This window comes from Ptychodera flava, chromosome 9 (genome assembly GCF_041260155.1).
Source record: "Ptychodera flava strain L36383 chromosome 9, AS_Pfla_20210202, whole genome shotgun sequence".
NCBI lineage: Eukaryota > Metazoa > Hemichordata > Enteropneusta > Ptychoderidae > Ptychodera > Ptychodera flava.
Window position 1 is genome coordinate 15197061 of NC_091936.1, and position 14516 is coordinate 15211576.

Genomic DNA, 14516 nt, shown 5'->3' on the forward strand with positions numbered 1-14516 from the left:
ATTCTCACCTCTGTATTGTCTGACAGACTCTCTCTGTGTACATCCCCTGCGGAAGAGCATCATACTGAGCTTCTACAATCTGAGTAAAATCAGAAAAATTATAAGTTATATGAGCCCTTTCTTTAAAAACTTCTGTGATTACATCTACTACAAAAGCTATCCACAAGGGTAAAGAGCAAAACATGCTGTAAACAGAGATTGGACAAAATGTGGTATTTAGTGTCAGGAAATTCTATTTTTCTTGGTTAACGAATGAGAATAAAGTTTTACAATATATTTAATTAAACTCTACACTCCATAAAATAAAGTAATTTTTTCTAGATTTCTGATGAAAGCCAATACAAAGAACACATAAATATGAATAAGATAAGAAAATAACTCGACATTCATCTCCATTCCTGCGTATAGGTCACGGGCTACCACTGAACATTGTCATGACAGTATAAGATCAACACCATAGGGACAAAGCATTGAAGATGGTAACAACAAAAGGATTTATTTTTTATACAGTATTATCTAATTTGTCATTCAGAAAGAAATTTCTGAAATTTTTGATAAAATTAGAAGTAAGAATTCTCACCTTGGTGGCTAATGAGAGCATATTTGAGCTATAGAAAGGAGGTTTCAACGCACACATCTCATAGAGTATGCAACCAATGGACCAGACATCGGCTTTCTCTCCATACGGTAGGCTCTGAATTATTTCTGGGCTGTACAAGTAGAAAGGAAATAATATCTAAAGCTTATATGTCTGCCTCTGTGCATAAGCATCATAAGGTAACTCGTACCATTCTCCTGTGCTTTCACGTTCATTACTGGCAAGAAAATCACAATGAACGTTTCACATGCAAATAGCACTGATCGCGATTTCAGTTTTGTTACTAAATATAGCTGCATGTGCGCGACATCGGACAAACTTCGGACAAATGTTATTGTAGCATGCATGGCTATTGATGCAGCTTGTAGTCTGCATTATGAATAAGTGTGACTTTTAGTATCCATTGTAACACTAACAGGTTTTATTATTTCTCGAGGAAAACACTGAAAAATATGAAAGAAAACTGACGTCATTTGTAATCAACGCTATTTACCGATGACATGGAAGGAGTATCAGTGCCTATCAAAGCCTTTGCTCTTTAAAGTCGGTGTCACTAGACACTTGCTTTTCCGTAAATTTTACCATCCAGCTGTTGTTGTTGTGGAAATGTTGCTAATAACAGCAAGGAAAATCCAAATATTTATTTTCAAAGATGACATCAGATTTTGAATGCTTACCAGGAGTATAATATTGTTCCTACAACTGAGGTCATTGCACTGCAGTCCTGTCTCTTTTGACGGGCCAGACCAAAGTCAGCTGAAAACAGTCAGAAAGCAATACTTTGTTACATTTGTGACCATATATGCATACATTGATAGAGTTTGTAATCTTTGTGACCATCTACTTTTGATCCTAGTGATATTTGACATTTGATAAAAGTCATATTGCCCCGGTAAGTTTCATGTGATAAATCAAGCAATATATCATGCTGTATGATATCACTACATGTATAATGTCAAAGTTATCAATTTCAAATGAACGGGCAAATATGAGCGATATTTGCCTTCATCAATGAATGGTCGTTATGCCGGAAAGCTGCCTTACAGTTGGTTCTCTGATTACAAAAATGGTTTTTGAATATGATAAATTTTAGGAATATTTCTCACTACCTTTGTTACATGTGAACCAAAACAAAAACAAAATAATACACAAAAAAATAGTCATTCATATTTTTGAAAACGGGCAGAACTTGACGACAATTTTTAGATTCATAAATATCAACTTATTATACATCAATTTTTGCTTGTTCTGAGTGACAGTGAGAAATGGCTTACTTGTCATTGAGTCAGCAAAATTGCCTAAATAGCATAATATGAATAATTACTCTGCATACCAAAGTAACCATACAAAACATTACAAGCAAAATGTCAAGTGTCTAGATATTAGCATATGGTAGCACTGTCTACTCACTTATGGTCACTTTGTCGTTCTCACCCAACATAATGTTCTTCGGAGTCAGATCCCTGTGAACTATTCTTTTCTCTTTGTGTAAATACCTGAGGGCTAACACCAACTGTAAGAATGACATCAAAGAAAACAAAAATTTAATAAAAAAATGGTTTTGATCTGTAGAGGCACTCATGTTTAGGACATGCAAAGAAGACAGATGAGCTGTTCACAGCAAATATGAAACAAGCCATTACGTATATTACGTACTTTCAATATTGTGATTGAAGAGGTCTTTAATGTGTGGATACGCAAATATGCTACATGTGGAGTGTTCTACTTCAAAGTTCAGTAACATATAGAGTCAATTTCTGCTGAGTTTTCATTATTTCACTCCCATTCCTGCTGTACAGATCCAGCTTTGCAGTGTAGCACAACAAGATAGGGCTAACCTTTTTTGATGAAAGGGTCCAAGAATTTGTTTGAAGAGTTCTTGCATTGACTGTAAAAACACTGCAGGGAAATATTGTTGGGAATCTTAGACACAACATATTTTATAAATAGCTTTACCCTGTAGTTATAGCTGGATCAGTCCATACAGATATGGAGGGGGGGACAGGGTTGAAAATAAATGCTACAATGCACTGCATACCTGAATAAAAATATTCCATATCCTGTCTTCCGAAAATCTCTCCCCCTTTTCTTTCAGTGAATTGAAGTGTTCATTCAGAGGGGCACCATCTATGTACTCCATCACTATGTAGAGCTTATCACCTGAAATAAAATGACAAAAAGTCTCATTCAAGTTCATATACTGTTGCAAGACTGACATCTCATAGGTTATGAGACAACATAAACTATTGAGATTGAATTATCACACGGAAATTTTACAGCAGATACTGAAACACTTAAAAATTCCTAATACTAAAACATCTTTGATGCAGCTAAATAAATGCCTACTCAATGCATATCAACTTTTTGAGTGCTGTAATATTTCCCATAAAAATTTTAATGCAATATTTTACCAATGTTTATGAATTTTTCTGCAATTCTTTTGATAATTTTGGCCTAAATGGACATCACGTTTCATTGGATACAGTTTTTTATAAAAGTTTTGGCAAAAATTTGAAAAAAAATCACTGGAGTACATTTTAAAGGCAACAAAAAATTGACTTTGGTTCTCAAAGAGTTAAAACTTCCATTCGCTGTATCTTTTGACGCATTTCTTGTAATGTTTGTTCTGTTTGTAAAATACTTATTCTTTGTCCATGCTAAAATATTATGTTGAAGTGTTAGAGAGTTAAGCAGTCCACAAAGCCTGTGTGTAGTGGCCACTGATATTGCGGGAAACTGACTTTGAGTCCAGACTAGAATTCATTTGTCAACATAAACATTGCACATTGTGTATTGCCTCATATTGAAATATGTACTTTTTTAACAGGGAGAAAAATGAGAAATGCATTTGAATTTCAGAACAGAAATATAAAATTATTATGAACAATTACAGACACCGTCCCTGTAAGTATGCAAAACATTTTACTTGATGGACTGTGTCACACACACTATCCAACATAGGCACAGACACACATGGACAGAGACACTCACAGATGATGTATGACGGAACAGTCATCATACTTACTTTCACTGAATGTCTTGTAGTATCTGACCACGTTGGGATGTTTCAGTCCCTCTTTGACGATTGGTAGTTCACTGACGATCTGCCCGACACTAACGTCCCTCTCTCTGACCGTTTTACCAATGGCAGGATTTAGTAAATTGATTTCTTTCAAAGCTATAAAGGTTCCTGCCATTTTCTTTTTCACCTGTGAAGGAAACAGATTATCAAAAGGTTAGTCTGAAAACAGTGACCTATCTCTACTAAATGACAGAAATGATGGTATCCCCTATTCCTTGTGCACAGGTCCTCAAACCCCATTGATGATGATGGGTTTGGGCTAAAGTATGGTTATGAAAGGGTTAAAACCCATGCACCACTGACTTTTATACATTACTTTGTTCTCAACAGGGAGAGTGGAACTTGCATGAAAGGGGTTGGGGTGAAACTAAAAGGTTTCATTTTTCATTTATGATTTTCATACACATTTCATCATTTTCTACAATGAAGTTTGATCTCTGTGATGGTAGAGGAATGACAAGAGGATAAGAGATTAGTGGGAAAATGTCATCTCAGAAATCATTTAAAATCTTTAAATTTGCACTTAGAGTTAACACAAATGTCAGATAATAAATTGAATTTTTTTGTTTATAATACATGTACTTTACTCAAAAAATTACCTGAACTACACTGATTCAAACAACAAAATATGATAATGAATATTTGTAATATAAAGGATTTGAATGAATACATACAATTTTTGCAAGTTTCATGTTTCCAATTAATAATGCCATATGAGTGATATCTCACAAGAACCGAAAAACTTCTGCAGTTTTGTAAATTTGAAATAAATAGTCTACACATCTAGCAACATGAACATTTTTCATTCATATGTATCAGCAAAAAGACCTCGCAAGACTGCTGATATTAGAAGAGAAAACAGAAAATGATTTCTCACCTTATAGACACTGCCAAAGGCACCAGTACCCAGGTGTTCATAGACTGCATAATTACCGATGTACCGTGTGGGTTCTTTGTTTTGGTTGGAGTCTTGGAAGTGCTCTTCAATTTCTTGTAAATGTTCAGCCTTCGATATCCAGGGCAAAAGAAACAAGTGATAATACGTAATTATTACAGTAGACATTACATGAAAATACAGTGGTTTCATTTTTTCTCTGCCATTTATCATTCTCCTCATTTCACATTTCTTCTAGCTCTCTAGTAATGTTCTTTCTTTGTGTATCTCGAACATTTCAATGCTTCAAGCTTGGCATTTATGCAAAGCGTGTCACTGAGCATTGCCAACAAATGCAAAACTTATGATAATGAACCATATAATTCTGCAATCTGATTCTCGCCTTTGGCATTTTGTTTTCTTTTATGGTTTCCATCAAACTTATTGTTCTTTTCTTCATGTCTGTGTGTCCTGTTGTTTCAGCATCTTAGCTAAACATATGTTTTCAGTATTTGCACAGCTTCCATTTTTATTTCATTTCTATATTTATCTGGTATACACAAAGTTACTGAAGAATCCACATTTTTTTTGCACTGTCTTCACATCTGACACTTGCAGCATAACATAATGTATTCATTTGTGCAAAGTGTATAAAATCTTTCATTGCTGTAATTTTTCCTACCTTTTGAATGTTTCTGTAATTGTTTTGATAATTTTGGACCAAAGTGATGTAACTTTTCATTGGCTACAGTTTTTTAATCAAAATTTTAGGAAAATCTGAAAATAAATTGTCTCCATCTGAAAAATTGTTTGAGTCATATTTTTTACAGGCAACAAAAATTGACTTAAGCACTCAAAGGATTTATGAGTGACTAATTATCAATGGAGAATATATAATTCATTACACAAAACATAGGACTCGGTGACTTAAAAAAGAACCATTTCTAAAGTACATGAAAGTATTAAAGTTTCACCAAGTAATACCAGAAAACTTACGGAAAGACTGTTCAACTTGTTGACCAACTCATCATACTTTTTGATGTCTCTGACGTAATGCCCAATATCTATAAACTTTTCAAAAAGATCTGGAGGGAAAAGTCTCTTGAAAAGCTGTCTATTTCTTTCCATGCTGAACAGAAACCTCAGAGCACGGAAGGCATTTTTCTGAGTAATTGAAAAAGAAAGAAGTGAAATGAGTGTCCTTGCTCAAAAGATAATTGAACACACTTTAGGCAAGCAATTAATTCATATCTCTATTTTACTTGTTTATTTTTTTATTGAATAATTGATCTGTTTTATTCTTATTTAATAATAATAGCTACATTGTTTTCTTGGTGTACCTGGAACATGCAAAAAAAAAAAAGAATTTGAATATAATATTACTACTGCAACTAACACTATGTATTGATACCAAGCTTTACATTGTCAAAATGTGTGCGAGTATAGAAAGCAACATGTGATTTTTCAAATAAAGTACACTGATATATTTTGAAATTCAACTGGATGTAAACGTGTGAAGCTAGCCTACACTGCAACAGTAATAGAGGTATTCACTGGCAGGTACATTTGGATGTAAGTTAGTACCTGTAAAGTGTGCACAGCCGCAGCATCTTGAGGCTTTGTTGTCTTCTGTGGAAATATCAGCATTCCTATCACATATACGCCGTTATTCTGCGAAAGAAAAAAAAATCCAGTGAAAAATGGATTAAATCATTGTATTGAATACAGTGTGAATGATTCAAAGGTGGTGAAATGTTCTCTGCGTCAGAAAGATTGAATTCACCTCGACGTCATTCCCTGTTGCCTTTTGTTGGCAACTAACAGCACAGAAGATGTGTGCTGAAAACTACACTTGTCAGTAAAATATGGATAGACGTGCCATAAACTTATGCCTGCCTCAATGTTTTGCATTTTGCATACATTGATTCAGCCATTACTTCAAGACAACATCAGAAGATCATCTATACGTGATGAAAACATGACTGATTGTAACATACTGTGTGTATGCGAATGATTGTTTGTCAACCTGAGATTTGAAAATTCAATACTAAAAATTTGTCAGCACAGCAAATAATTTCATTTTGTTGATTTCATCACCTCATGAGGAAACATGATTAAACTCACTTCGTCCACTGTCTCTGTCAAATTATTTTTATACAAGATATTACAAAAGGTTATTTTAAAAATACTTAGTTTGATAATAGAAGCTGTATGAAGAATTTATATCGACTGCAATCTCTTTGAGTTGAAACCTACCTGTACCAACTGTTGTGCATTTGCATCATTGAGTACCAATTCTGTCAGAGCCGCACAACATGCTGTGAGAAAAACAAAACAAAACAAAACATAAATGAGAGAAAATTTATAAATTTTAATTTGACATTGTCCATAGGGTGGATCAGCCTATGCCGGAAAATGGGGAGATAGGTTTGAGTGATTCATTACAATGTAAGACATGATGTCACAGTTGCCAAGCTGTTTGTTGAGTTTTTTATTTATACGTAGAAGCAATTAATATCAACAGGAATTTGAAATCGATTTTGAAAGAATGAGTCAGATGTTCACTGACCACGTACGATTGCCCGGGTGGAGATGTACTGATATCGACAGATGAGAATTACACCACACCTATTATAGATATACTTTACTGATTCATAAAAAGATCTGACCAAACCCAACAAAAAATCAATACAGGAAGGAGAGCAGTACAATCACGCCATAGGTGTGGATTAACATGTGCTTGTATGGAATTGATGAATGAGTGTGTTGACCCTTTATCAGGTGACAGCTGTGTTTGACTGAGTGGAATACTTTACAAGCGATATTGTGTCCATGCAGGATAATTCAGCCAGAACAGCTCTTTCTAATTAATTATTATATGTATTGTGGATCAAACCTTTTTAGCATTTGAGTCGCATTCTTATCCAGTAAAATCTTTCTAACATTTAAATTCAACACCTATGATCAATATTTGACCTGGCACTTATATGTGATTTCATAAAATCAGTAGATTGCTGATAACGTATTTTTGGACGAAGTTTATATTTGTATATTTGATTGCTCAATGAACTATAAGTGCTGATAACTTATGAAGATTGAATGTTCTTCAACTGTACTCCTGCAATCTGAGCTTCGGATTATGGATGCATACTAAACCAAGTGAGCACGCAAAGCATGGTCAAGTCTAGTGGTCTTGCTTTTTGTGAACTCAACCGAATATATTATTCATCAGAATGATCGCAACATCAGCTTGAAATCAGAAGTTGTCAAACATTCTATTTTGAGGGTAACTCTCTGAAACCACCACTTTTATGTTTCTGTTCCTCACCATCCAACCATAATGGCCAAATATTGACTCTTGGCAGCAAATTACGATCAATATAGAACTATGAAAAACGTTACAAATATACAGTGCCACTTTTATTGGCAGCACCTCTGTAGAAGGGCATGGAAGTGAAAGCTAAGACACAGGGTTAAGAACATTACATTGCATACTGAAATCATCCAGTATGTAGCCTTTCCCATGTTCGGAGAAGCCCTTTCCATATCTGGCAGCTTCAACCCTTTCATCACCATGGTTTGGTCCAAATCCATTGTTATCAATGGTGATTGTGGATCTCTTTACAGGGAACTGGGGGTGAATGGGTTGAGCAATACATACTTTGCTACAATCCCATTGTTTTCCTAAGGTACATGTACATGGAAGCTGGACTGTTGTCGAGGTAAACAGAGATTGGTGAAAGTGAAAGGAACTCAAATGTGTGGTAAATTCAGTTCTTGAAATTTCAAAAAGATATATTGCAAGATCAACTCTCTTGCGTCATTCACACTGCATCCTGGTTCGAGTTGGAATTTACAACACTTTCCAAGAAATACATACACACAGTGCCAGATGCTTTATGCTTGATTCTTACCTGATTGCAGAGAGAGTACATGTTCCCATGGTTCTTCATCACCCTGTGGAGCAATGCATCATGGGAAAGGTAAGTATTGACAGAGGTAAATACTTCAGTGACAGAATAAATGAAAACAGTTAAAAACTTATTACTACCGCAAATTTTACAGAGACGTCGTTTCTCAGTAATGTTGCTAAAATTACCTTTGTATGAAAGAGCTAAGATTTAATCAATAGAACCAAACGTAAAGTGTTTTATTACTAACACTTACAAAATCTCCAAGTGGAAAAGCTAGAGGGTTTTTCCTTGCAACACTGTCGGCACTTTTAGGAAGGCTGTTTGAACTGTCTGAGACAAACTTCCTGTCATGTAAGATACTGAGGATCAGGGGAACACCGCCCATTGTTTTGATGTCACTGCTGATGTCAGGATCCTCCGACAGCTGTACAATGCACCATATCTGCAACAAAGAAAAACAAATCCAGTATAATGGAGAGGGTAAGTATTCCGTCGTGACTTCATTTCAGAAAATGTCAATGAGTCCTCCAGTAATGATAAATAATGAGGGGTTCGCTCCATTAACTGCAAACCTCCTTTGGGGATACAGTGGAGAATTCAATTCATTACATTGTGAGATGGTTAAAATTACTCCAATGAAGGCATTATTAGCTGGTGAGATGTGTTTGGAAATAAAAGGTCAAAGGTCACATGAGAATGGGAGAAAATGGGCAGTGATGCAGAAACATAAAAGATTTCACTCTTTAGCGACTCCTTCCTATCACAGAACCCTATGTTAATTAATGTCACAAGTTCTTCTATATTTGCTGTTTGTTGATTTTTTTAGTTTGATGTTTTACAAATTATATGGGAGTTACATGTATGATACCCATAATACTGCATATAATGAGGTGACATCCAGCATTAATGTGTACAGTGATGCAAACAGAATCACTTGCAGAAACGTGCATGAAATTTCATGTTTGTCAACATGCATCTGTATATTTGTCTTCTTTTGTTTGTACTGGTGTCAAACTCCTTTGCTGGGTAAATGATTTCATTTGGTCACTAGCCCAAGCACTAGTGGGTTTGAGATGATTTGCTCACCCCTGTCAGTGTGTGTAGAAAAAACAGCTATAGCCAGTGCATGGTATTTTATTCTACAGTAGCTCTGGTAACGTTTTAACCACCCATTTCACTGTATGGAGGTCCAATCTTAGCATAGAGAATAATATGATTGGCACAAACCATGATCGTGAGAGGGTTAACAAACTGATTTCCATTTTAGGTTTCACAAAATGATGACATTGTCTCTTCATTAAGGTAGAATGTTCCTCTGGGACAGAAATTCGGACTGTCAAACTTTTACAATATTCTTTATGGCTACCACTTGTGGGGACTCATTTTGAAGTTTATGGGGTAAAATAACATTTTTCCATCAATGGCTTATTTTTGTGGAAATTGGGAATTTATTTTCCTCTACAAGAGATAACACAGAGATGGCAGCCATTTTGAATTTCAAATATCGGTAAACATTGAGTGAATTTGTTTCCTAGTACCAAAATTTGTAAGGTGAGCCCGTGATTTTTATTCTTGATTATGAAAGAGCATGGCTGAAACTTTGGTTGAGAAACATTTGAGTAAAAGTCAAAGTCTTTCATTTTTAGTCACGTACTACCTTAAAGATTCAACCCTTTCACCCCCAGTTCCCTGTGTACAGGTCCAACTTTACCATAGAAAACAATGGATTTGGGACAAACCATGGTGGTGAAAAGATTCAAGTAGCAGCTGGGAATACTAACCACATTCCATAGAAGTTTTAGATTATCACAGTGGAGGAGACTCAGCAGTATCGGTACGCCGTCGTAGATCTTGACTTGTTCCCGTACTTGGGAGTCGGCGCAGAGTATCCTAAGTAAGCTGGCTGCTTGTCTGGTGAGAGAGATTATCATGCATAATATTCAACTTGGTTGCTAAGTTGCTGATACAGGGAGTCTGCAAATGTGTTGTCATTGTTCACGATTGACAGTTGTTGTCGGAAGTTTCTAGAATTTTATGTTAATTAAACAGGTTTAATTAATCACAAGAGGAGAATGGGGCGCTTTTGTGGTAGTGAACATAAAATCAGGTAGGTATTGCTGTCAACTATACGAGTCAAAAGAAACAGCTCTATGAAACCTGCATGTGTAATAATAACTGTGGGATGAATATTACGTGTTTTAAGAGAAATGCAAACAGCAGTCATATCCTAACACTATGAAGTGCAAAGTAACACACTTGTACTCACATGTATCAACACTTTGCACAGGTAGGGGGAATACAAATTCAGGCTTTCGGAGTGTAACATTTCTGTGAATAACATTTCATTGCAATACCTAAGAAAACCCATGGCAAATTTTCTGGGGAGTACTGAAAGCAAAAACCCTGATCACGCTGGATATACCATACTCAGGTAGTCATGTACAATGGACTACACACTGTCTCTACAACTCAAATGATGTGAGAGCATTGAACATTTCTACTTTTACCATCAAAGGCATCTGACTTACTTCTTGGAAGGGATGTCATAGTCTTGCAGTATTCTCAATAAAGTCTCAATGCAGTTCAGACTCCCTATTAAAGCCCTCGGTTCAGGACTGCAAGGCAGAAAGAAAATAATTATGAGTTGACCATCAATGTAAATTGGAAACCACCAAATAAATTATGGAATCATCAAATCTTTTCTTTACATATCATATGAGAAATCACAACAGGTTCATATTAGAGTAATCACAGTAAATGTGTTTCTTACCTTTGAGCTAGACTAATCAAGGCGTACAAGGTACAGTGCAGCACGATCACATCGTTGGCAGATAAAAGTAACACTAACGGCTGTTGAGAAAAAAACCCAAGAAAATGCTGTTATTGGTCAAAACACACAAGTTACTGGAATGAAAGAAATGATTGTTCAGATGTCATGGGTGAAGTGAACTGTTGTGACGTATCTCAGTTTGCTTATGGATCCAGAGTCTGCAGTCAAAACTTTTGATTTTGCTTTCTCTTTGAGATATATCAGTCAAACTGCTATGAAATCACTGTAAGCATGCCACACTCTACTGCTAGAGGTTTCAAGAGATATATGTTTGAATTATGCATGACCACACTTCCATGATGTTGTCACAATACTGGACTGGTTGAACATATATAGTCTACAGGCAACATGCTAAGAGTAAACTATTTTTTTCCTATTTACTGAAATTGTCAGCTGTTCTGCTGTTCTCACAAAACCATTGATGTAATGAGTATGCTTACTCCCAAATTTTGATATGTCATTCCAACTCCAAGTGCAAGAACTTTTCTCGACTTTACAAAGAAAACACAGAAAATCATACACAGGTTGACAGGAATGTTCTTCATAAAGCTAGTTTTGTCTTATTTGTTCCCTCCGACTACTATCAGATTACTGCTACTGATAACTTTAAGGAAACTTCCCAATTACTGATCTAGAACTTGGAGTTTTTTGATAAATTTCAGGAAACTTATCCAGAGGTTGAAGGTTTTTGTGTAATGTGAACACCTGTCACTATGCCTCAGTTCATCTCCTCGAGACTTGTCCATTTCCATTTTTAATTTTTACTCATTTTGCGACTAGTGTCTAACTCTTTTTTCCTAACCACAATAATCTCAGTCTTGGGAATATTCACTTGATCCAGGATAACATCAGCTTCACATGGTATTGGGATTTGATTTCCTTAATGGCCATTTTATAGGGAAATTAAATTGGAGATGACTCCTGCTTTTCTGAAGCCATGGATTCAAACGGACAAAGCTTGGAGAAGGTTTTTTCACAGAACAAATGCCTCTTTGTTGAGTAAACCTGTTTTGTATTGCAGTGGTTGAGCAATTTGCAGAAGAATGTTAACTGAGCTGAAAAATACGACACAGTACTACTATTAGGTTTGGTCACACTTAATTAATCATGGAAATTTCATTCAAGGCAAATCAAAGGGGCATTCGCGACATGGATCCTTGGGATCTGTAACAATGTATCTTACTGTGTGTACTACTGACAATGAAAGTTTCAGAACGCTTGCTCAGATGCTGTAATACTGCCATACTGTAGCGAATATTTCAACCACGCTTTACTGATCACAGCTACCTGAAAATATTTTGACGACTTTTTTCTTTCCCACGGATGTGCTGACTAAAAAATGCTCCCTAAAGCATTCTAAAACAGAAAACAAAACATTATATTTTATGTCTTCTTTTAAAAGGGCATCTGAAGAAAGTATTTGATGTTTTGTCAGGCGAGGTAACCAACCTTATGAGCTCCACATGCGACCAGCCACTGTCGCTGGGAAACCAACGCAGATAGCTTCTGAAATATATCTGTGAATTGAAAAAACATAATAAATTGCAATGTTGCATCAAAAGATCACATTCAAAACAGCAGAGGTCACTCATATTATCCCACAATACACTGGTACTGCCACTCACCAATGATTAAATATTTTACAGATTCGAAACGAAATTGAAATATGACCTCAATTACAATTTCTAGTTTGAAACCATCATATTAAGAATTATTTTTTTTTTAGTCAGTAAATTTTTCACAATTAGCATTACATTGGCAGCAAATAGATCATCTAAACCAAATTAGTGACATAAATTCATTACAATTATGAGTTTGGTTTTAGTCATGACACATCATGATTTATTTCAACCTGTGTGCTTCACTGAGCAGGCTGATGCTGTCACATACATCAGCAATAAAAAGCCTAATTATTAACACCAAAATAAACACACAGTGTTTTCTTCTGTGCAGTACTACCGGTAATGAAAAGCATGGATATTTTGTCACTGACAAATTAAATGTTTATCATAACTTACTAGTCATTTCTTTTAATATGTCCATAATAAAAGGCTGTTCACCATAATGTAAATATGTCTCCGTGGCAGTTTGTAGACGCTGAACAATATGGGTAGGAGGAAAAATACAACAAAAGGGGAAAATTATTCAGACGGAATGACGCAGGGTTTATGTTAAATTTATCCAGCCAAGTGTAATACATCTCTCAGGTACATTGAGAGGAAGATAAACAAGTTGTCAGTCGTAATTATCTCTAGCTACCACCTGCGTGGCTGCAGGCAAAAATTTCTATGGCGATAATTGAATTGGTAACCTTCGTGTGTCGTGCCACGGATCACTCTACAGTTTGTGAGCATATTACGTGTCATGGGTTTCTATATTAGTTGGTAGGTCTACTGAATTCTGAATTAGAAAAAAACCCATCATCTTATCTACTCTTCCGTGTCTGCTTATCAACAATTATTGTGTAAATCTAAAATGGTTACACACTATTTTTGGTTATTTTATTCTATTTCTTTACACAGATGCACTTGTGCAAGGAAACCATTTAATTACACTTATTGCAAATCGTGCAACAAACCTTGAAAATCCAATAAAACCAAAATGGAGGCGTTTTGTCAATTGAACTGAACAGAAAAGGTTGTCAAGATGAAAATAATCTAGTGTTTACTATTTTCTGAAAATGCCAGACATGAAGAGAAATTATGCTTCTGATCTACAGAAATACCAATAATAAATATCTTGGATATATAGTTATTGTCTAAATTGCAACTTTCAAATGATAATATTGATATTTCCAGGGAAATTTAAATGTTACAGGCAACTCGATCATCTATTACAAAACCTTGATACAGCCTTATTGCATTCTGTGCCAAAACTGTACTTTTGCACTGACAAAGACAGGTGGCTTTGACCCTTTAAATACCATGGTTTGGTCCAGTCTCATTTTTGAAAATGGCTAAGTTGGACCTCTGCATATGAAAATGGGGGTCAAATGGGCCACGACATGCCATTCATCACTTGCAGAAATTTGGGGTACATACAATGCAGAACTTAAATCTAGGTTTCAGCTGGTGGAATTTAAAAGGTCACTATAGGTCATAACTGTTCATCCAGTGACCCAGAAAATCATAAATTCTACTGGCTGTTCTGAAAGGCTAGCAGATGGGTGGGTGCCTCACTTGTCTCTTGGATGACCTAATCTTTTGTACCGTCATGTA

At 35.6% G+C, this 14516-nt stretch overlaps 1 protein-coding gene across 2 annotated transcripts in view; it reads right to left on the reverse strand.

Moving 5' to 3' along the window:
• LOC139140107 (serine/threonine-protein kinase Nek10-like) overlaps positions 1-14516 on the reverse strand; it is a 46464-nt gene that overhangs the window by 14140 nt on the left and 17808 nt on the right. For both annotated transcript variants that reach the window (XM_070709134.1, XM_070709135.1), the window contains exons 9-25: positions 13317-13395; positions 12748-12815; positions 11239-11318; positions 10997-11083; positions 10250-10379; positions 8722-8910; positions 8469-8511; positions 6811-6872; positions 6139-6225; positions 5551-5718; positions 4558-4686; positions 3624-3807; positions 2637-2758; positions 2009-2111; positions 1276-1354; positions 581-710; positions 9-79 (exon numbers count right to left, since the gene is read on the reverse strand). In XM_070709134.1, the coding sequence (XP_070565235.1) occupies positions 9-79; positions 581-710; positions 1276-1354; positions 2009-2111; positions 2637-2758; positions 3624-3807; positions 4558-4686; positions 5551-5718; positions 6139-6225; positions 6811-6872; positions 8469-8511; positions 8722-8910; positions 10250-10379; positions 10997-11083; positions 11239-11318; positions 12748-12815; positions 13317-13395 (1811 nt within the window). The remainder of the gene's footprint in view (positions 1-8; positions 80-580; positions 711-1275; positions 1355-2008; positions 2112-2636; positions 2759-3623; positions 3808-4557; positions 4687-5550; positions 5719-6138; positions 6226-6810; positions 6873-8468; positions 8512-8721; positions 8911-10249; positions 10380-10996; positions 11084-11238; positions 11319-12747; positions 12816-13316; positions 13396-14516) is intronic.